The sequence below is a fragment of the Conger conger genome, chromosome 6, assembly GCF_963514075.1.
Source record: "Conger conger chromosome 6, fConCon1.1, whole genome shotgun sequence".
In the NCBI taxonomy this organism is placed as follows: Eukaryota; Metazoa; Chordata; class Actinopteri; order Anguilliformes; family Congridae; genus Conger; species Conger conger.
Window position 1 is genome coordinate 52,249,390 of NC_083765.1, and position 21,589 is coordinate 52,270,978.

Genomic DNA, 21,589 nt, shown 5'->3' on the forward strand with positions numbered 1-21,589 from the left:
TGTTCGGGTGAGTCATGATTTTTGTATCAACCCTTTTTTCAACAAAAAATAAGTACAAGAGATCTGGTTATGGAAATAGGTGTAATTCATCATTTAAATACATAAATACATAAATACATGCATAGTGTCAATACAGGTATAATATCTGTTACTTTATAAAATCATATGTACTACACAGTATATCATATTGTGAAATGCCTTTACATTGTTTACACAGTTTGGATTATATCCCTTGTTTTATTTCTGTTAAAGTGACCATAGTGTGTGTAGTTTTCCAGCGTGGGTTAAATTTGCTGAGTTGTGATTCCGTTCTGAGGGGCGGGGGGCTGGGTTAGGGTTAGCCCTGGTGCGGATGACTAACCCACAGCCCTGTGGATTCCGTTTGATCTTCTCTCACAGGAGCGCCGAGGGAGGATGTGCGTAACTCGCGTATTTTCACTCTATTACGCTCTCCAGGCAGCAAGAGGGCCCAGAATTAAGGGTGAGTCTCGTTGCATGTCAGCGTGTGTGAACAAGGGCAAGTCCATTATGAATGAATGTGCGATACAGAGCAATTTGTGTGAATGTGTATGTGCCTCAGAGAGAGGTCTAATTCAGTTCTCAAGAATTAGATTATCATTGAATGTCTATTTTAAAAAAAACCTTCCCAGAATGCACAGGGTGTTTTCCATTACCACAATACTGGGGAAATGATTTTTTTTTACCTTACCCTGGAACAGAAGCTGGATGATGACAAGCCAAAGCCAAGCTTTGAATGTAAGTTATAAATAAGTGATTTGTCAGATTAAACCCTGCAAATCTCTTCCGCAGATAAATGTGAATAGCTGAATGACACTTTTTTTTTCTTTGACAGTCATGGCATGAATACACTAATACATCTGCACACCAACCTGCTAAACAGGATGCAGTGGTGGTACCAGTCACTAGTCACAAAGGGGAGATAGTGCACTTGTTTCCGTCTTTCTGTTTCAAAGGTTTGTGCATATGTGTAGTATATGACATGTTTCTGCAACAGAATTAGAAAACCACTCAACGCAGACTGATACAGACTGGAACAAATCTGAACCATCCCAAGCCATGTGACAGGGAATCCAATGGGATTTAAATATAATTAGCCATAGCAGTGTTGAGAGGGGATTTTCACCACTCCAGCACTGCTCACTGTTTCCCCGTCTGGCCCATAAGGGTATTGCAGTTGCCCATGGAGCAAAAGAACCAGTAGGCTGGCTACACGTGAGGCGCATGTGCTAGGGAGATGGGACGGGACGAGCCAGAAGTTGGGATGGGATCTTCCAAATTGGGATAAAACACTGAGAAAGGATGTTGTTGTCCATGTGCAAGTGTGTACATTGAGGTTGGTATATCGATGTGTGCATACAGCACTGGAGCAGCGATGCGTCCATTTTACATTTACATTTTAGTCATTTGGCAGACGCTTTTAATCCAAAGCAACTTACAAGTGCATAGGTTCTACCATAAGTCAGAGCATCACATCCAGAAACTAGCAAAATACACAGGAAATGCTGTTCTAAACATAGTTGTCATCATTTTTTTTTTTTTTTTTAGGGGGGGGGGGTTAGACAAGGATAGGGATATCAGAAAGGAGGGGCAGGGGAAATCAGGAGGGAGGACTAAGGTAGAGTTTGAAAAGGTGGGTTTTGAGTCTGCGTCGAAATAGGGGGAGGGATTCTGCTGTTCTGACAGTGGTAGGCAAGTCATTCCACCACTGAGGAACCAGAACGGAAAACAGGCGTGAACGTGCAGCTCGACCGCCAGGTGCACGTAGAGAGGGAGCGTGCATGGTGTCAGCGGTGGGATCTGTGTGTCTCCAGTGTCACGCCAGTGGTTTTACCCTATGGTAGGTTACCATGCTGTTCTACCACAGGGTAGAACCACGGACAGGATGCTGGAAGGAGTCTGCAGCCCCCTGTGTCATGGCCTGTTCTCAGACTCAAGGACAGGACGACATACTCTGTCCGCTGTGCGTGTGTTATCAGCAATAGCTCTTCAGTCATGTCATTATTTTATGTTACAATTTTGCAACTATGTGTGCTGCTAGAAAAAAAAAAATAATACAAATCTGATTACTGAGATAAACTCAAAATGCTGAACATGTGAAAAGTACTGTACTTTATTAATGTTTCAAAGGAACCAAGCAAAATTAAACATTAATTTAATAAAAAAATAGATTTAACAAAAGTTAAGGAACGTATTTTGGACCATTCCTCTGCAGATCCTTGCAAGATCCTTCAGTTCAGCCCACAGGTTTTTGATTGGATTGAGGTCTGCTGCTGCTATCTGAGGAATCTCAGGTCTTTAATGTGAGTCTCAGGATTCTGGCTACAAGGCAATGCTTACATTTCACTGATTTAAGGAAGATTCAGCTGCCTTCTGGCTTTTTTAACTTTCAGTTTTTGGGACTGTTCTGGGAAACAGATGCTGTGGTTTGGCACTTTCATTATTTTCTTTTGTGACTGTCCATGTCTGCAAGGTTCTTCGTTTAAGGTAGTTGACCGTCATCTTTAGATTTAGATGTTGATTGTTCTGTAACTTAATACAATTCTTAACTTTATTCTTTGTGAGTTGTACATTTTGATAAACCTTGATCCAACATGTTGCTCTTCCTATCAACGAATTTGGCAATTTATTTGATAATTGATATCTTTTGGTTGTTATAAACAAATTAAATTGAATACGTTTATTTTACATGTTGGGTAAGTGAAAGGTCTTAACGGTTGATGTGTTGTGGTTGGTAATCAGGGTGTCGAACGTTAAATGTTAAAATTGCTGGATTTGAAAATGAACTATATTTCACCTTATATTTCACTTCCCTGACAGTGACAACAAAATATATGTTCTGCAGTGGCCATATCACATGCCGGACCTCAATCCAATCCTAAACCTGCGGGCTGAACTGAAGAGGCCAGTGCAAACCCAAGAATCTGAAGGATCTTGCTAAGATCTGCATAGAATAATGGTCCAAAATCCCCTCAAATGTGTTCCTTAACCTTGTCAAGAATTCTCCAAGCTGTTATCCTTGCCAGAAGTGCACCAAGTAATAAACCAGGGGTGCCAATAATTATGGAACCTTGATTTTGGTGAAATCTATTTTTTATTAAATGAATGTTAGATTTTTGTTGGTTGCATTGAGACATTAATGAAGTACAGGATTTATGTACAAGTACAAGTATTTTTTATGCATTGCCAGTCGGGGTGCCAGTAATTCTGGAGTCGAATGTATGCGTGTCCTATTGTTTACTGCTAATTGCATACATTTTGCCGATGAGCCAAAGCATTATGACCACTCACAGAAGAAGCAACTAACATTGATTATCTCATAACAACGGTGCATGCCAAGGTCTGGGATATATCAGATGGTAAGTGAACAGTTGGCTCTTGTAGTCGACGGGTTGGATGCAGGAGAAATGGGCAGGTGTAAAGATCTGAGCGACTTTGACAAGGGCCAAGTCATCATGGCCAGACGAGAGGGCCGGAGCATCTCCGAAACGGCAAGGCTTGTGGGGTGCTCCCGGTCAGCAGTGGCGAGTACCTACCGACAGTGGTCAGAGGAGGGACAAACCAGGAACTGGCGACAGGGTGTTGGGAGCCCAAGACTAATCGATGTGCGAGGGAAATGTCTGGTCCGAACCGACAGAAGTCGCGGAAAGTTTTAATGACGGTTACGGGAGGAACGTGTCACAACACACAGTGCATCGCACCCTGCTGTGTACGGTGCTGCGTAGGCGCAGACCGGTGAGAGTACTAACCCCTTTCCATCGTAAAAAGTGCCTACAATGGGCACAGGACCTGGACCAATCAGAACTGGACCTTGGAGCAATGGAAGAAGGTTGCCTGGTCCGATGAGTCCCATCTTCTTTTACATCATGTGGACGGCCAGGTACGTGTTCACCGTTTACCTGTGGAAAAGATGGCACCAGGATGCATTGTGGGAAGAAGACAAGCCGGTGGAGGGAGTGTGATGCTCTGGGCAATGTTCTGCTGGGAAACCCTGGGTCCAGGAATTCATGTGGACGTCAATTTGACACGTGCCACCTACCTAAACACGGTTGCAGACCAGGTACACCCCTTCATGGCAACGGTATTCCCCGATGGTACTGGCCTCTTTCAGCAGGGTAATGCGCCCTGCCACACTGCACAAATTGTTCAGGAATGGATTGAGGAACATGACGAAAAGTTCAAGGTGTTGTCCTGGCCTGCAAATTCCCCAGATCTCAATCTGATCGAACATCTGTGGGATGTGCTGGAAAAACAAGTCCCATCCAAGGCTGCTCCACCTCGCAACTTACAGGACTTAAAGGATCTGCTGCTAACATCTTGGTGCCAGATACCACAGGGCACCTTCAGAGGGCTTGTAGAGTCCATGCCTCTGCGGGTCAGAGCTGTTTTGATGGCACGTGGAGGACCAACAGCATATGTTTAGGCATAATGTTTTGGCTCATCGTTGTATATTGTTTGTGTATGTGTGTGTAGGTGGGCATTATCATGTTTAAGTTGTGTGTTATTCTGTGTCACTGTGTAGATGTGTTATGCTGTTGTGTTTAATCTGGGCTGGATGGTATATTTCCCCAGTGAAAATAGAATTTGAATTGCGTCATCATATCGGTTGCGAATGTTAGAGGGTTATTTAAAGCCCAATAATTTGGTGCCAGTCAAAAGCATCAGTTTTACTCATTCCAGCACCTAACTGATTGAAAGTTGTTCTGTTGTAATGACAAAACCAATAGAATTTCATTTCAAATAAAGACCTCTACATCACACCTGGCACGTGGTCCTGCGCTTATGCTCTCTCCACCCTGCACAAGATATGCCCGTCTTCATCACTCAACAAAACCCAGCAAATGGACCCTGTAGATTAAGTGGAACAATATACAGTGGCTTCAGAAAGTATTCAGACCCCTTCACTTTTTTTGCACGCTTTATTGTGATTTTACATGGACAAAATTGCCTTTTATGCCAGTCAATCAATAACCCATAATGACAAAGTGAAAACATGTTTAGAAATGTTCAAAATCTAATTTATATAAGTATCTCATTTAATTCAGCACTTTGTATGAGCCCACTTTGCACACCGGGATTTGGGCAGTTTATCACATTATTCCTGGCAGATCCTCTCAAGCAGTCAGATTGGATGGGATGCATGTGCAATCTGCCATCTTCAGGTCTCTCCACAGATGCTCCAGGCGGTTTAAATGGGCTTTAAAACCCTGGAGCCCTGAACCCCTGGAGTCCAAATGGTTCCAAACTTCCATTTCACAATGATTGAGGCCACTGTGCTCCAGGGAGCACTCAAAGCTTTAGAAAGGCTTTTACACCCATGTCCTGATCTATACCTCGAGGACTACAAGGACTTCATAGCTTGGTTTTTGTGCTGACATGCAGTGTGAATTGAGCCACAGCAAAGGGTCTGAATAGTTATATAAATGAGAGATTTCAATTTTAGATTTTCAATACATTTCCAAAAACTTCTAAAAACAGGTTGTACAGTGTAGATTAATGGGCAAAAATGATATTTAAAGTTAAATCTTCAACACAGTGTGCAAAAAGTGAAGGGAATACTTTCTGAAGCCACTGTATACGGTATACTGTAAACCTACTCAGATATGGATGTAATTGTCTTTAGATTAATGCTGACAGTCTGCACCTTACCTCATAATCATGGTTTCACATGTGCTGGACTACAGCGCTACAAAACCACAAAAATTGTATCACTGTCCAAATACTTACACTATTTACCTACTTATTATCTACTTCACCATCATTCTCACCTCTCTTTCATCTGGGTAGTGAAACCAGGTATTGTGAGGGGTATCGCTAACGAAGAAGCAGCTGCCCGTGCAGTGAGAAAGAATATACTGAAGAAAATCTGCCCAGTAGAAACCAGGAAATGTTAAAGGGACATTAGGTAAGGTTTTTGTGTTAAAACATTGTTACAATACCACTGTAAATCCCTTCCGATCATTGAAAAAGGCTCACTGACATGTCGACTCACCCTCTGCCAGTGTCTATAGCATACTTAAATTCGTCGGCCACTCTGTACCAAAACATCGTATAGCTGTACAGTAATTCAAGCTCATTGGTTGAAAATTGGTTCTAATTGCCATTGGCGTTTCAATGTCAGCGCGTTCAGAGAAACGGTGGGATAAACAGTGTTGTGATTTGAGCGTGTTTGTTGCTGAAATTTCTCTCTTGACCGTTAGAAGTCCGAAATGACCTATTGTACCTCAATAAAGACAGTAGAAAACATTTTAAATGTATTCTTTATTGGTTAGGTCATCCAGCTACCTTACCTTCAATATTAATTTCAATTCTTTAAAATATAATCTCAAAGGAAAACAAAACTCCAAACAACAGTAGAACAAAATGAAATGAAAATATCAAGCACTTCCAATACAGAAAACCCTCCAATGACCCAAGTGTACATAAAATGGCACTCCATTTTTTCGTGTTCTTCACTAAACATAATTTAACAATCTAACAATGTATACAGCTTCAATGCAATATTAAGAGTACCAGAGATACAGATGCATCCATAATATGATTAATACGGGAATCATTCTTCTCTTCTTGTTCTGCTTTTCATCCAAACGACAGTTTGTCGACAGTACAATCAAGCTTGTCTGAGAGGGCTGGGAAGAGGGGCGATGTGGCATAACGGTCGAGGGGGAGGTGGCGATCACTGCTACGAGGGTCTAAAAGCCGAACGTGTTCTCCCCGCTGTAGGCCACGTACAAAAAGCCGTCCTCGTCCTTCTCCTTCTCGTACAGCTGTCCCATCGTTAGGCTGCAGGGGGCGACGTTGAGCAGCGCCACGTTAATTCACTCAAACATGCAGGCTGAAAAGACGGACCTCTCTCTGTGCAGGTCCCCTGTCCTTTGCGTTTACCGCCGTTATGCTAACAAAAGCTCCGCTACAAACGGACATCCCACAAGTCTAAAGTCTCAGCAATACTTTCACTGCCGTACCGAATTTTGTAACCACTGCAAAACAGTGATATGTTATTGTAATAGAAAATGCGAACAGGTCTCGTCATTGTGTGTGCGCGTGTGTGTGTGTGTGTATGTGTGTGTGTGTTCACCACAGAGTAGACATTCCTAGGCAGTAGAATGGACACTGTATCATGTATAAGTGAAATCAAAGGGATTAATGACACAAATACACACACACTCTCCATAATGCATACCCAGGATTGTAAATTCAAAAAGAGATATTATTAAAGTGAATAGGCTTTTTTTGATGACAAGCAGCAAACACACTGTTGTACAACACCTGGGTCAAATACATAAACGTTTTTGATTCAAATACCTTTCTGTGCTCGATTGATCTTACCTGGTGCAATTGAGCCAACCAGGAGGACTAGAAGGTGGGGTTTGCACTTTTTGAAAGGATTTCATAGGTTCCACTACACCAGACAAGCTCAGTAAAGCATCCATTTGAATCCAAAACAATTATGTTTGACCCAGATCTGCAATGCATGCAAATAAGAGTTACATTTATTGAAATGTGTTCTGAGGGCAGAAGTGCAGTGGCTTCAGAAAGTATTCAGACCCCTTCATTCAGTTTTTGCACACTGTATTGTGTTGCAGATTTAATTGAATAAATTTGCAAAAATGTTCTAAAAACATGTTTTCCCTTTGTCATTACGGGTTATTGAGTGTAGACAGATGAGCAAAAATGGCCATTTTATCCATTTTAAATTAAATCTACATACAACAAAATACAATGCCCTCAGAACGCATAATAGATAAATACACAATAAATAAAACTTCTATGGAATATTGACGGAATATTTACTGAAGTAAGTCGGGTTAAGCACTTTGCACAAGGATACCATGGCACTGGCCCACCTAAGAATGGAACCTACAAAATTGGGAGCTACACGCGCAGTTTCCCGACCATCATACCATTACGGGACACTCCCTCCCCACGTCTTCTCTCATCTGCCATTTTAAATCCGCAGATGTAGCCTCAGCACTGCAGGCACCTCTCACATCTACAAAGAGCAGACCGGGCTGCACAGACCTTCCAGAAACGCCGAGGCCGAGGCTAAGTGCACTTTTCCGAATCATGCTTTTAACGGAGGCCCGCTGCCATAAAATCAATTAGTTTTGAGTGGAAACCCCGCGCCGCGCGCCATAAAATGGTCTACGCGATCGCGCGGACGCGCGAGACCGCCTCGCGAAAAACAAGCGCGGCCGTTCTCTTACCTGGACTGCGGGACGGTCTTGTCGACGAACAGGAAGATGGCCTTCTCCGAGGGCAGCTGGATCCTCTTCCTGATGATCCACATGAACTGGGCCACCGTGATGTCCGAAGGAACCAGGTACTTTCGCTTGTCGATGTCCACGATCTGTGAGCCGGACACCTTCTCCACAATCACCTGAAGTGAGTGCACAAAGGATGTTTACGTTTAAAAAAAAAAAAAAAGGAACAACTATAAAAAGAGGTACCATCCACAAAATAAAACATTACATTATAACCATTTAGCATACACTCTTATCCAGAAAAGCTTGCAGTTAGGCATGCTCAATTCCTGTGACTAATGGAAACTGATATCAGTGTCTGAATATAGCTGTTGGAAACTTATCACTCATAAATGAATTGTTCTTATTTCCGCATCATATTTTGCGTTATACATCAGTGAATGTGATGCAAAAAAAAAATCCACCTCTGGCACCTAGAGGCTGCATTCTGACAATCGAGTGGTTCCTCCCACCCAAACAGCCGAGACCCTTTTACTCCGAAAAGTCATGACAATAACACAGCACAGGACAAGACACAGACACACATGTACACACACACACACACACACACATAATCTTACCGGAACCCTGTCAGGATATTTGTTGCGGATTTTTGCAGACTCCAAACATCGGTGCTCTGTGAAAGACAGTTGGAGAGTTAGAGCAATTTAGTAATGATGCACCAGGGAGGAGTGGCTTCAAATCCTTTCTGCTGGGTATTCGCTCCCCAGGAACTCAAACTGTTAACTCTAACAAAGGATAAATCTGTCAACTCTGTCAACACAAATCATGCATCGTGTAGAAAACAGGCATCACAAACATTGGATTGTCACAGACTATTAATGTACTATAGCATCCTTGTCTGTAAGGATAAACAGACAATGTTCCAATCTATCTGCTGTCTTATGGTGATCATAAACTGGTCTGTGTGTCTATGAGCCACACAATGATAGACAATCTGAGATGTAATGAAATATCTGTAACTCTACATTTTCCCTCTTATAGTTGTTGACCATTTGTTTCTAGCATTCTCTGTGTGTCCCCCATTGCTAGCAATCTGAGTATGGTTGTATGCACATGCATGCATGCATGTATTGGTGTGAGTACAACCTGGTGTATGTCTTGCTAATGCGTATTTCTGCTATAAAGCTTTCTGTCCCTGATTTCAAGTATTTGAACAATGGCAGTTGGACATAGGTTATATACAATATGCAATGTTAACTATGCAGTGTTATAGTCAACCGTGTCTACTTGTATGCAAGTAAACCCCCACAAATATTCGCAGTCTGTGCATTGGATACTTGAGCAGTTAACAGCACTGCGCAGCAGTTTCTGTTGCCTGATAAAGTGCCTCCACGCGGCTCAGATCTCCACCCACGGCACAGCTACACTAAATGACTAGATTTGTTCATTCCAAAACATTATTACAACCGTATCCCCGGGACGAGGTTAGGCTTAAGAGTATAGCAGCTTTTTCCAAGGATACTGTCAGACGTCCGGCGGTGAAAAGGCGAAATTAAAGAAAAAGTACATTTCCACCTGCTAGCATTGAGGCGTGCAGGCTATGCGGGACTATAGGCATGACTAAATTCTCTCGTTTCGACGGCGTGTACACTGAATAATATCCCCATATGCTCTTTCTACGCTATAATGTAGCTTTCGATTTTTTGCGATTTGCGACGCCACTGTTGAGTGTACGACAGAAGCCATATTATGAAAAGCGCCCGCCTCTAGAACAAACGAACGGCGTTAATTTCTCAGTTTTCACATTTGGCCTTATTGTAAACATCCCGTGACATAGGGCTTCGCTTTACTTCAACTGCGTGTACAATTAACGTTAACGTGCGTTCTATTTTTCGCCGTTTACAATTTATCTGACCCGAAGAGAAATGTCAACACGTAGCTCTGGCCCAATTTTGCATTTCGTTTGAAAACGGAAATCATATTATGTCTGGGCATGCCATCCCTTGAGCGAGGCCTCTACAACGCGAAATAACAAGGTAAAGAACAACTTTCATGAATAAAAAATGGTACTGATGATCATCGCAGGGGAAAAAACACAAATTATGAGATAAGAATTAAACCCTCCTACCCAAGGAATGGTCCTCTTTAAACATCCATTTCATTTTTGCTGATTCTTCTAGCAAATAAGCCTACTTTACGCCAAAATATAAAAACTATGACCGATGAATGAAAGGATATGAATATTATTAGCCTACGATTTTCGTAAAAACAAATAGAAACTGACGGCACTTATGTAGCAAAACAACGTTCTAACATTCGAGTCCAACCTTACAGCTGACGTCATTATTTTGATCATACCATTTCAACTACTTGGGAGGGGGGGCGAAGGAGCGCGATATATTCTCGTGATTTGCTTCAACCGAGGAACACATTGGTTTGTTACAATGAGCTGCTGTATTACTTAACCCTCTATGGTTCTTAATATATTCATTACAATTTATATGTAATATAAAGTAACAATTCTGTTTCAGTTTTGTGTTCTAATTTATTGTACGTTCCTCTGTATTGGAGAGCCTGCTAAATGAGTATAATGTAAATTCTACAGATTTTACACTCATGAATGAAGAAAACGCCTTTCAATTATCTTGAAATCAAGTTTACCTGAGAGTGTATGTAAAATGGTAAAAAAGGCAAGAAGGGTAGCTCTAGTTATAATCCAGGTAGCAAGCATATTTGGGCCGAGTCCGGCCGAGGAGTGTCACGTCTGGCGCACTGCCGGCTTCGGCAAAATATTATGGGCCAGATCCGAATTTCTGATTCTGTTGGCTGAGAGTAATTCTCCAAGGTGTTAGAGATGTGCCAGATTTTACTCTGACAACGCATCAATCATTTTATTTTTTAATTTAATTTAATTTAATTAAAAACTCCTGCCAACTTTATTGTGGCACAGGGATACATTGTTTAACCCTTCTATTGTCTTAGGGTCAAATCTGACCAGTTTTGTAAGAAATATTATCGAGTTTTATTATCAAGTATACCCCAAGACTCAACCAATCTCTCCAATTCTTAAACAGTGATCCTTGGGTTACTTATTGCCTCCCTCACCTTACTGTCCATGGGGATAATATGCACTTGTATCCTTTTCCTGCAACCATTCCATATGTCTTACACCTTTTTATAATTACACGTACAGTGCTACACATAAAGTAAAATTGTATTGCCAATTTCACCTTTATTATTTTATTTACAATAATTGTTAGGGGAACCTATAGTTTTCAGAATAAATTAGATTACTCTATAAAACCATTGAAACATGAGAGTAAATGTATTGAAATAAAAGTATATATTTTCCTGTATGTTTGAACAGAAAATATATTTTCTGTCATTGTCAAGGTTGTTTATTATATGCAGCCTTTTTTATTAAGGGTGCCAATAATTCTGGAGGCCACTGTATACTGTTAAGATTATACATTATTATTTAATGTGTCACATTTGTTAACTGGTTCAACTATACCCAAAATGGCAGGTATTTCTTCTCAGCATGTGTCAGGTGTGTGTTTTACAAATTATAGGTTTCTTGCAGCTCATCCACTTACCCTGAAGATTTAGGCTAGGCTATATTTGTGTATACAGACAGAGAGCTGCTCCAAGACTTCAGGGACATGTGGGGCCCAGTCAACTGTTGAGAAATCAAGTCTTCAGAAATATATACAGTCCTCCAAAGCATATATCTAATACAAATAAAAAGGTGCACACCAGCCTCACTTGACATGAATAGATAGTTTAGTAGAAATGAGTTGGGCTTCTCTGACCCTCTTTGAGGGCTAATCCTGGGGATTTAAGAGGTCACTGCTGACGTGGTAAACACAGAGACATTAAGCAACACCTTACTTGTAAAACCATGTCTGTCTGTCATTTTTAATTCCTGTCAGAACAACACAGCCGCAGCAGTGTGAACTAGTACAATAAAGTATTTATAAAATCTAAAATGATTCAGCCTTCAGCTGAGTAATATACTTTCCTATAATTGTTGTTAATTCTGATTACAGCCACTTAGCTAGTTTTACCTGTGCAACTCTTGAGCAGAGAAAATTTTTTGGTCCCTGTCTTTTTATACTCAATACGTATTTTATTAATAGCCTACGTAATTCTACATCTGATTGGTAAATGGTTAATACATAAGCAAATAGTAAACTATAACAAAGTAAATGAGTAAATGGTTATGTTTTATCATATAGCATACATAATCAATGAACACACATCAACCACTAACCTTCAACATTACATAAACAGGTCAAAATCAGAAATAATTTTTCCACTTTCTCCCCCCTTACGGACTCTGATGTTTCCCAACTCCTGCTCTGCCACCGCCCTACAACCTGTGCCCTTGACCCTATCCCCTCTTCTCTTCTCCAAACTATCACACCTGACATTCTCCCATTTGTCACCTCCCTTGTCAACTCCTCCCTGTCTTCCGGCTGTTTTCCGGCATCCTCCAAGAGGGCCCACATCACTCCGCTGCTAAAAAAGCCTACCCTGGATCCCTCCATCATCCAGAACTACCGCCCGGTATCTCTTCTTCCTTTCCTTTCTAAAACTATAGAACGAGCCGCTTCTACTCAACTTTCTTCCTTCTTTTCTAACAACAACCTGCTAGACCCCCATCAGTCTGGCTTCAGATCGGGCCACTCGACAGAGACTGCGCTCCTCTCCGTCAGTGAGTCACTTCATGCCGCACGAGCAGCCTCCCTCTCCTCTATCCTCATTCTTCTAGATCTCTCTGCTGCCTTCGACACTGTGGATCACTCCATCCTCCTGTCTGCCCTGTCAGCAACGGGCATCTGTGGCACAGCCCTGGACTGGATTGAGTCCTACCTCTCTGGTCGCTCCTTCCAGGTTGCCTGGGCTGGTTCGGTATCGACACCTCGGCCCCTCGCCACAGGGGTTCCCCAGGGCTCTGTCCTTGGCCCACTTCTTTTTTCTCTCTACACTCGCTCCCTTGGCCCTGTGATCACTGCACATGGGCTATCCTACCACTGCTATGCGGACGATACCCAACTCTTCGTCTCGTTCCCGCCGTCTGATACGCAGGTTTCAGCCCGTATCTCTGCTTGCCTGAGAGACATCCAGAGCTGGATGGACAACCACCATCTAAAGCTCAACCCAGGCAAGACTGAAATGATATTCATCCCTGCTAATACCTCTCCCCATCTGGATCTCTCCATTTCTCTCGGGGATACCACACTCACGCCGTCACCCAGTGCAAGGAACCTCGGCGTGGTGATGGACAGCAGACTGTCCCTTTCCGAGAACATTGCGGCGGTGACCCGGTCTTGCAGGTTCTTCCTATACAACATACGGAGAATCCGCCCCTTTCTCACCCCCTACTCGACCCAGCTCCTGGTCCAAGCGATGGTTCTGTCCCGCCTGGACTACTGCAATTCCCTCTTGGCTGGCCTCCCAGCATCCGCCATCAGACCCCTCCAACTCATCCAGAATGCAGCAGCTCGTCTGGTCTTCAACCTTCCCAAATACTCACATGTCACCCCCCTGCTTACTTCCCTCCACTGGCTGCCTGTCATGGCTCGCATCAAATTCAAAACATTGGTGCTAGCCTTCCAAGCAGTTAAAGGGTCTTCCCCAGCTTATCTGCAAAAAATCATCAGACCCTACACCCCTGCCAGACCTCTTCGTTCAGCCTCCACAGGCCGCTTGGCACCTCCCCCTCTCAGAACCTCCACCTCACGCTCACGACTACTGTCTGTTCTGGCTCCACGGTGGTGGAACGAACTCCCCGTTGAGGTCAGAACTATAGAATCTCTCCCCACCTTCAAGCGCAAGCTGAAGACACACCTCTTCAAGCAGCACCTCTCCCCATCCCTCCCTACCTCCCTGTGAACCTTAATTGTTGTCTCTGTGACTTGCTTTGTGTATCGGTACTTTTAGTTGGCTAGGTAAGCAGTGTTTGGATAGTTAACTTTGGTGACTTTTGCTCTGTTTGTTTGTTTGTTTGTTCAAAAATAAATAAATAAATAAAAAAAGGAAAAAAAAGGCCCTTGTCCTTTTCTTTGTTGTACAGGTAGCAGTTGAAATTGTACTTACCTCTAGGGTCTTTCAGCGAACTTATCCCTGGTTATGGGTATGCACTTTGTTGTACGTCGCTCTGGATAAGAGCGTCTGCCAAATGCCAATAATGTAATGTAATGTAATGTAAAAAAATAATAACTTGGTTTACCAGAGTCGTATGTTTTCAGGATTTAAGAAGGAGTGTCTGCTCTGGCAGATAACATGAGTTGGGAGCCAGTCAATCATATCACAGGGTCTGCAATGTACATCGATAGAAACGCACACACTATATTGCAATATTTCTAAGTCTTGTTGCCATTGGGAGACTGATACCCAGAGAACAAAAGGGAGATAAGCCTTGAAGCCTTTTTTGGAAAGCTTGGGATTTTTTGCCATGCCTCTTTCTGCTTTTCCCATCACAAGAACGATTAAACAAGTGGGAATACCTTGAAAATACATTTAAGAGAAGTTAGCCAGGGAAGGTTTATTTCCAGTGTAAACAATTGTATTACAGCCTGTATTCACCAACACATAGTGCCCACAAGCATAATTGTGCAAGAAGAATATTCAGCAGAGCTCTCCCACAAGACGGACAATCAATTCAGGCTTTGTTGATGGAAATCTGTCTCCTGGGTCATTCTAGTTTGGGCTCTGATTGTGATGATGCCAGTGTCATGCTCCTCAAACTATTTGCACTACTGGGTCAGAGGCGACTCCCATTTTGTCGTCCTGGTACTATGTGCTATGCCAATATGTCACTCTGATTCTGAAACCACTAGGCATCTATTTACTCATGCTCTGTGAAAAAGAGAATTGTCATATTTAAAGACACCGCTTTCTGTAAGAATGGAACATCGGGCCAAAGTGACCATTATTTACCATAAAATAACTATTGGAGGCAAACTAGCTTTTTAACTATGCCAGAAAAAAACATCCAGTAAGCCCACATCACAACCAGGACCCTGTTGGCACACTTGTACTGTTGGTTTCCCTTTTTTCTACACTACCTCTGTATTTATCGACATTGGCTCAGGAGCTAAGGGCAGTCGGAGGGTTACCGGTTCAATCTTGCCCTGGGTGTGAAAAGGGGCCCTGAGCAACACACCTGACTCCCAATTGCTCCTGACAAGCTGGTTGCATGGCAGCCAATTGCCGTTGGTGTGTGTGAGTGTGTGTGTGTGTGTGTGTGTGAATGAGGTGAATGAGAAGCATAAATTGTACAGCGGTTTGAATAATGGCACTAATAATTTACCATTTATCATCAAAAGAGACCATTCTGTGTGGCATGAACAGGTGTGTGTATGCAGGCAACTCCTCCCACCAAATGGAGGCACTGTTTTGCAGAGTATGAAAATAGAAGTTATTGTAAAAGGGTGCTTACACATTGGTTATGATAAATGGTTGGCATTTACCATTGAGGCGGCACGGATGGTGCAGTGGGTAGCCGCCTCACAGCAAGGAGGTCCTGGGTTCGAATCCCCGTCGGCCGGGGCCTCTCTGTGCGGAGTTTGCATGTTCTCCCCGTGTTTGTGTGGGTTTCCTCTGGGTACTCCGGTTTCCTCCCACAGTCCAAAGACATGCACGTTAGGCTGATTGGAGAGTCTAAATTGCCCATCGGTATGAGTGTGTGAGTGAATGGTGTGTGTGCCCTGCAATGGACTGGCGACCTGTCCAGGGTGTATTCCTGCCTTTCGCCCAATGTATGCTGGGATAGGCTCCAGCCCCCCCGCGACCCTATTCAGGATAAGCGGGTTAAGATAATGGATGGATGGATGGATTTACCATTTGGCTTTATCCAAAGGACTGTACAATTAAGGCTTCCCATTCACACACACACACACACACACACACACACACACACACACCAATGGCAATTGGCTGCCATGCAAGGTGCCGACCAGCTCTTCTGGAGCATTTAGGGGTTAGAAGTCTTGCTCAGGGACACTTCAACACACCCAGGATGGGATTGAACTGGCAACCCTCCGACTGCCAGACGGCCGCTCTTATCGCCTGAGCCAATGTCGTGCCATATGTTATGTATATTATGTTAGATTCTTAGAAATGAATGTGCCCTCTTTACAGAGGAATGAATTTTATAAGGAATTTTTATAAGGAATTAATATTTTGGCAAGTTTATATCAGCATTAGTCTTATAAAATGCTTATGAAGTTTACTTATTTTCTTTCTTTTTTATAATTACATGCCAGTAGTACCACTATTGAAATAAAGGTGATTCATTATTGTTTTTTCCCCAAATTTCCCAAATGTATCCTTAAAGTGCACAAATGTTCTATTTAGGTAGTAATAAGTCCTTTTTATGAGCGAAAAAGGTACAAATGAATCATGTATTGCTGGCTAGGGGTGCATTTTATGTACCTAAAGGTATGCTTACAATCAAGATCCACAATGGAATTAACCTTATTGTGCCATCCATCACAATGCAATGTTCAGAATTTATGTTCTTCATAAATTTGTCCAATGAAACTAACTGAGCACCTCAGTCACAAGTATTTTTCATACCTTATTTGATGAGAATGCTTGCACTGTGAGTCCAAGATTTTTGTCTGGATTACACATCTGTGGTGATGTGATCATTTTATTTGCACTAATTAGTATGTAATTTATAGACAACCATAATATAATGAAACCTTGATTTGCAAATGCTTTCAAGCAATAGAATATAAAATAGGTAAGTGTATTGCAGCTGGCCATGGGATTTGGTTAAAAAGTTCTAGCTGAAATGAAAATGATTTATTTCAGATGATGTGACGTCTGTATATATTTATGCCAATATACAGAGATTCCTTAATCAAGCTGGGGCGATATTATTGGAATCTGATTATTCTGTCATTCTGGTTTATTTCACCTGCACAAGGAATGCCGATGGAGAAAGGAAATGTATTTAACTTCGGTAGAATTCAGTTCCCAAGCCCGACCATAGTGGGAGTCTCTTCAACCGAAATGTGTGAACACATTTATTTTCTTTATCCCAAAGGAGGTTTAGACCTAGGCTACAGATAATAAGATCCATAAACCTTCTTGGTCATCCCATAAGCCCCCCCGCGCCCCCCCCAGCCGTTGCTTGCTGATCGCGCTCGCGCTGGAACTGGTGGTCCTATGCGTCACGCTGTCACGTCCGCGCTTCTGCGCTTCTCTTCCACCATCAGATCAGATCACATACACCTGTCACTATCTGACGTTTACGCAGCGAGTGTTCTTTACGGTGGGAATTTATAACGCTGAACATCTCTGTTAAAGTCTTTATTTACTATAAAATATTTATAAGTGGGGGCATTTGCTGATTTTGTGGGGTTGGGAGTGGGACTGATGGAGAAAGTTGTGGTTAGAGTGAATGTCGTTACTCTCCCAAATATACGTTTAACTTATAGCAAGTCCGTCATTTTAATACGTAGGCGTGGGCTCTCCGGCTCAAGACAGGGGCGGAGCCGAGGCTGCGCCGAAGAAGACCGCACGCAGTCAGATTCACACACAACACTTTGCTCTCATAAAACACACGCACAAGCGCGCAGCGCTGCCTGCTAGCGTTCTCCGTGTGTTTCCCTCCGTTTCGCCGCAGGACGTTTCTGCAGCTATTGCGTATGCAAGTTTGCCCTCTACCCCCGGCCAGAAGGAATTGCCCGCGCCGCGTCAGGGTCTGTCTCTTCACGCCCGCCTCCTTTGTACCGGCTGCGTCTGATTGACATTCCTGCGGATCAAAGATCACTTCCATTCGCTGTTATGGAAACTCGCAGCTGCGGCAGTGGCGGCGGCTCGCTGTGAAACGGTGAAGTAGATGGGAGAGCGCAGACCATGACTCCGGAGCGGTCCCCGTGAAGAATGGGGATACATATGCAATCATGGCCAGATCAGCAAACAGCAGAGCCACTGACGGGGACTCCCGGGTGTCAGCCCCGCCGGACCGGGCCGAGGTTCGGGACTTGTCCGACCCCAGGGAGCTGTCTTTAGAAGAAGTGCTGAAATCCTACGAGCAGCCCATTAACGAAGAGCAGGCGTGGGCGGTGTGCTACCAATGCTGCAGCGGGCTGAGCGCGCCGCTCTTGGCGGCGGAGACCAGAGGACTCTCCCGAGTGAAGGATCCGTCCTCTATCCTCTTGTGCAGAGATGGGACGGTGTCCTTGCAGAAAGAGCCAAGCACAGGCAATGGTAGGAGCCCCTTCGTTTACATTTTTTTCGACAAGTGTATCGCTTCGACCTTACAGGAAAAGCCGAGGGAAAACTTTATTGCATTCGGTGCATTGTTGTGCTATATACATTACTGTATAGGCTACGACGTTGTTAAATATGCTGATTCATTTTTAACAGTTGGTCTCACTTCGGACTCCCCGTGGATAAATTGCCTTGGAATATGCCGGTAAATGATCAATTATTCATACAGCGCAGTTGTCACTGGCAGCTGGGCGCGAGCTTGACAGGAAACAGGCAGTTTTTCTTGCACTAACGGCTGCCCCGTCTCTCAGATAAAATAAAAACCGATAACGGCACAGTTGGCCAATCCCAGTGCACCACAGGTTTGAAACATTTTCTGCGTGTCAATAAAAATACCAACGCCATGGACTGCGGACCCGGAACAGTTTAGAGGAAGTTGGAATTGTTGTTGGCAGCCAGTGCGCTCTCGCAGGCCTTCAATGGCAGTGTTTATGTTATCACGCAGGCTTGCGGTTATGCGATACGGTAATGAATTCTGTAAATGATCTTCACACAAACACACCACCGGCAAGAAGGCATACAGTAGTTCTGCTTTTCCCCGTGGATTGAGCCAATTAGCACGTCACCTTGAATTGGCACGTTTGTCAACAATGTGTAATGTGCATATTTACAACATAATGTCATATTTGCGGTAGGCTTACATGCCTACAAATATTGTCTCATTTTTAATGTTGCAAATAATCGTTGGTGTTAAATTTAATGGTTACATCTGCGCCCTGCAGTTATTACATATTATTGTATTTACTTTTGATTTCAGTTTCTTGACAGACATGCTTGTTGAAAGGCAGTATGACACTAATGTGTTGCTAACACATATATATTCTGTACACATATATACTCCGAATACAAAGACTGTGTATTCCTTTGGCATCTGTGTGTTCCTGGGGCGCCTCATTGTCATGCAGCCCTGGTTTAATGTTGCTCGTGTTCATTTTTGGCCTCATCCTTCCTGATAAGCTGGGTGATGGGCCCCCTCTAGGAAGACGGTGTCTGGCGTCTGTCTTCAAAATTTTCAGGGCAGTCCATTAAACTCAAACCCCCCCCATCCCGTGAAATAGCATTAACTCAAACTGAAACGGAACATCTACATCTAGATTGTGTCCTGCCTTGGGGGATATTTGTGAACAAATATTAACTCAGTTTAAAGATGAATGTCCACACCTGCATATTACTCTTCCTTTATTTGCCTCTTCTCATCTTCCCATGAATACAACAAACCTAGCACTGTTCACAAGACCATATTAGGCACTACATTTAAAAAATATATTATGCTGAGTGTACATGCTGCATTTGTTTTCTTGAAATGTTACCATAACACTAATAAACATTGTTGCTGCTATTATAACCACAAAACGAACAAATAATGTTTCCAATGATGATTATACTATAACTAATAATATCACCATGACTCATACGGCTTCTGTGTAAGGGAGGAGGCAAAACACTGAGGCTACAGTAAACACAACGTGGGTGTCCCCGACTGGACCTGCTTCTTCAAATGCCGTTTGAAGTTTAAGGCCACCTTTGAAAATAGTTACAATTCTGTCTGCTATAGGTGGCTGAAGGCATTGTCTTGTGATCAGAAGGAAGATATCCACTGTATGTTCAGTGCCATTTGCCAGTTGGCTCAAATGCAGGAGTGAGTGCTCGCCAAAATTGACTGGAAGTATTAGAGTTTTCACAGCAACTTTTGTTCAGAGGCAGTGAAATCGGGGACATTTTTATTGGACCTAATTGGCTCCTGGAGGCCAATTCCAAACACAATTTTCCTTCCCAATTTGGAGCTATATACGATAGTGAGTATGTGTGGCCACAATTATTTAGTAGTTACTCAGGCTGTGCCTCAGGGACATTTAAAAATAAAAATGTGATTGAGTGTGGTAGGTATAGTAAACAACATCTGAGGAAATCAGAATAATTTAATTTCTCTCAGGGGGAAAACTTGAATAATTTTGCTGTGTATCAACTGATTGCCATCAGTACATCTTCTTGGTTAATAACTTTTCCTTCACAATTTAGTCGAACGACTACTCTTGAAAGCCCTTGCAGCCCTTAGGTTACACAGTAGCCTAGCGACCGAAGTGGCACAAAGCCAGAACAATACGAATTGAATTAATTAAATGTATAAATGAATACATTAAGCCTCATTAGATTAGCGCTTTTAATGCTATTAATTTGGTAGTTGAGATGTCTAATATGAAATCTACCTAATATTTTTTACTGTAGCCTACGACTGTGAAATAAGCTCATTCATCTTTCTTTTGCCTAAAGCACAACACCCATAACAACAGAAACAAACTTTATTGGACGAGCTGTAGACTACGCTTTTCGGTTTCGTCTGCGAATACGTAAACAAACACCGAGATGAAAGCTGAACATTTGTGCAGTCGCTAGTGAGAACGTGATAAAAAAAAATATATAAAAAAAGACCTGATCCATGCAACACATGTAGGACGATCTAATTACGTTACAGGCTTGCAAACGATCCTTATTTAAGTAACTACCAAAATGTCGGCTCTCGCGTCTCTTCTAACGTGTTCATTTTACACCGTTACGTCGTAGCGTAAATGCAAGAAGATCTACTGCACTACTCACTCATTCAACAGAAACATTATCAAGGAGTGACCGCTTACTAACGTTGGCTGCACGTTCTATGCACTGGCCTGCCTGGTCATTGTCGTGTAGAATGTAAAAGTTGTACAGCATACTGTAGGTAGTTATGTAAAATGTAGCCTAATTATTTCAAGTATTCTAAAGTAAAACAGCCTTGAACATTTAGGCCTGCTATTTTTTTCTACTGTATATTCAGCAATGTTGCTATCTATCTTCTTGTTTATTAATAATATCAATTTGTTTAAAACGCAGCTCAAATGGGTCTAAACAAACAATGGCCACCTTTTTGAAAATGCACATTTCTGGCGGCTTGTTCGGCTTATGCATAATGAAAATCGTAATCTTTATAACTAATTGGGCTCATAATGGTATTGGACAAAACGTTATATTTTGCCTTTGAGCTGTGTGTCCCTCTTCCGTGTACTGTTATAGAGACAGAAATAAGTTATTTTCCTCAA

General features: G+C 42.7%; 2 protein-coding genes across 2 annotated transcripts in view; one reads left to right on the top strand and one right to left on the bottom strand.

The window, feature by feature from the left end:
* Positions 1 to 6,264: 6,264 nt before the first annotated feature.
* LOC133130955 (gamma-aminobutyric acid receptor-associated protein-like 2) lies at positions 6,265 to 10,577 on the bottom strand. Its single transcript, XM_061245977.1, has 4 exons — positions 10,354 to 10,577; positions 8,843 to 8,898; positions 8,226 to 8,398; positions 6,265 to 6,801 (listed from the first exon to the last, which is right to left on the bottom strand). Exons 1-4 carry the CDS (start codon positions 10,385 to 10,387, stop codon positions 6,711 to 6,713), a joined length of 354 nt encoding a protein of 117 aa, XP_061101961.1. The 5' UTR covers positions 10,388 to 10,577; the 3' UTR covers positions 6,265 to 6,710.
* A 7,167-nt stretch (positions 10,578 to 17,744) lies between these two features.
* spire2 (spire-type actin nucleation factor 2) overlaps positions 17,745 to 21,589 on the top strand; it is a 28,918-nt gene continuing 25,073 nt past the window's right edge. The window contains exon 1 of the mRNA XM_061245955.1: positions 17,745 to 18,455. Coding sequence (XP_061101939.1) covers positions 18,149 to 18,455 — 307 coding nt within the window. The 5' untranslated portion in view covers positions 17,745 to 18,148. The remainder of the gene's footprint in view (positions 18,456 to 21,589) is intronic.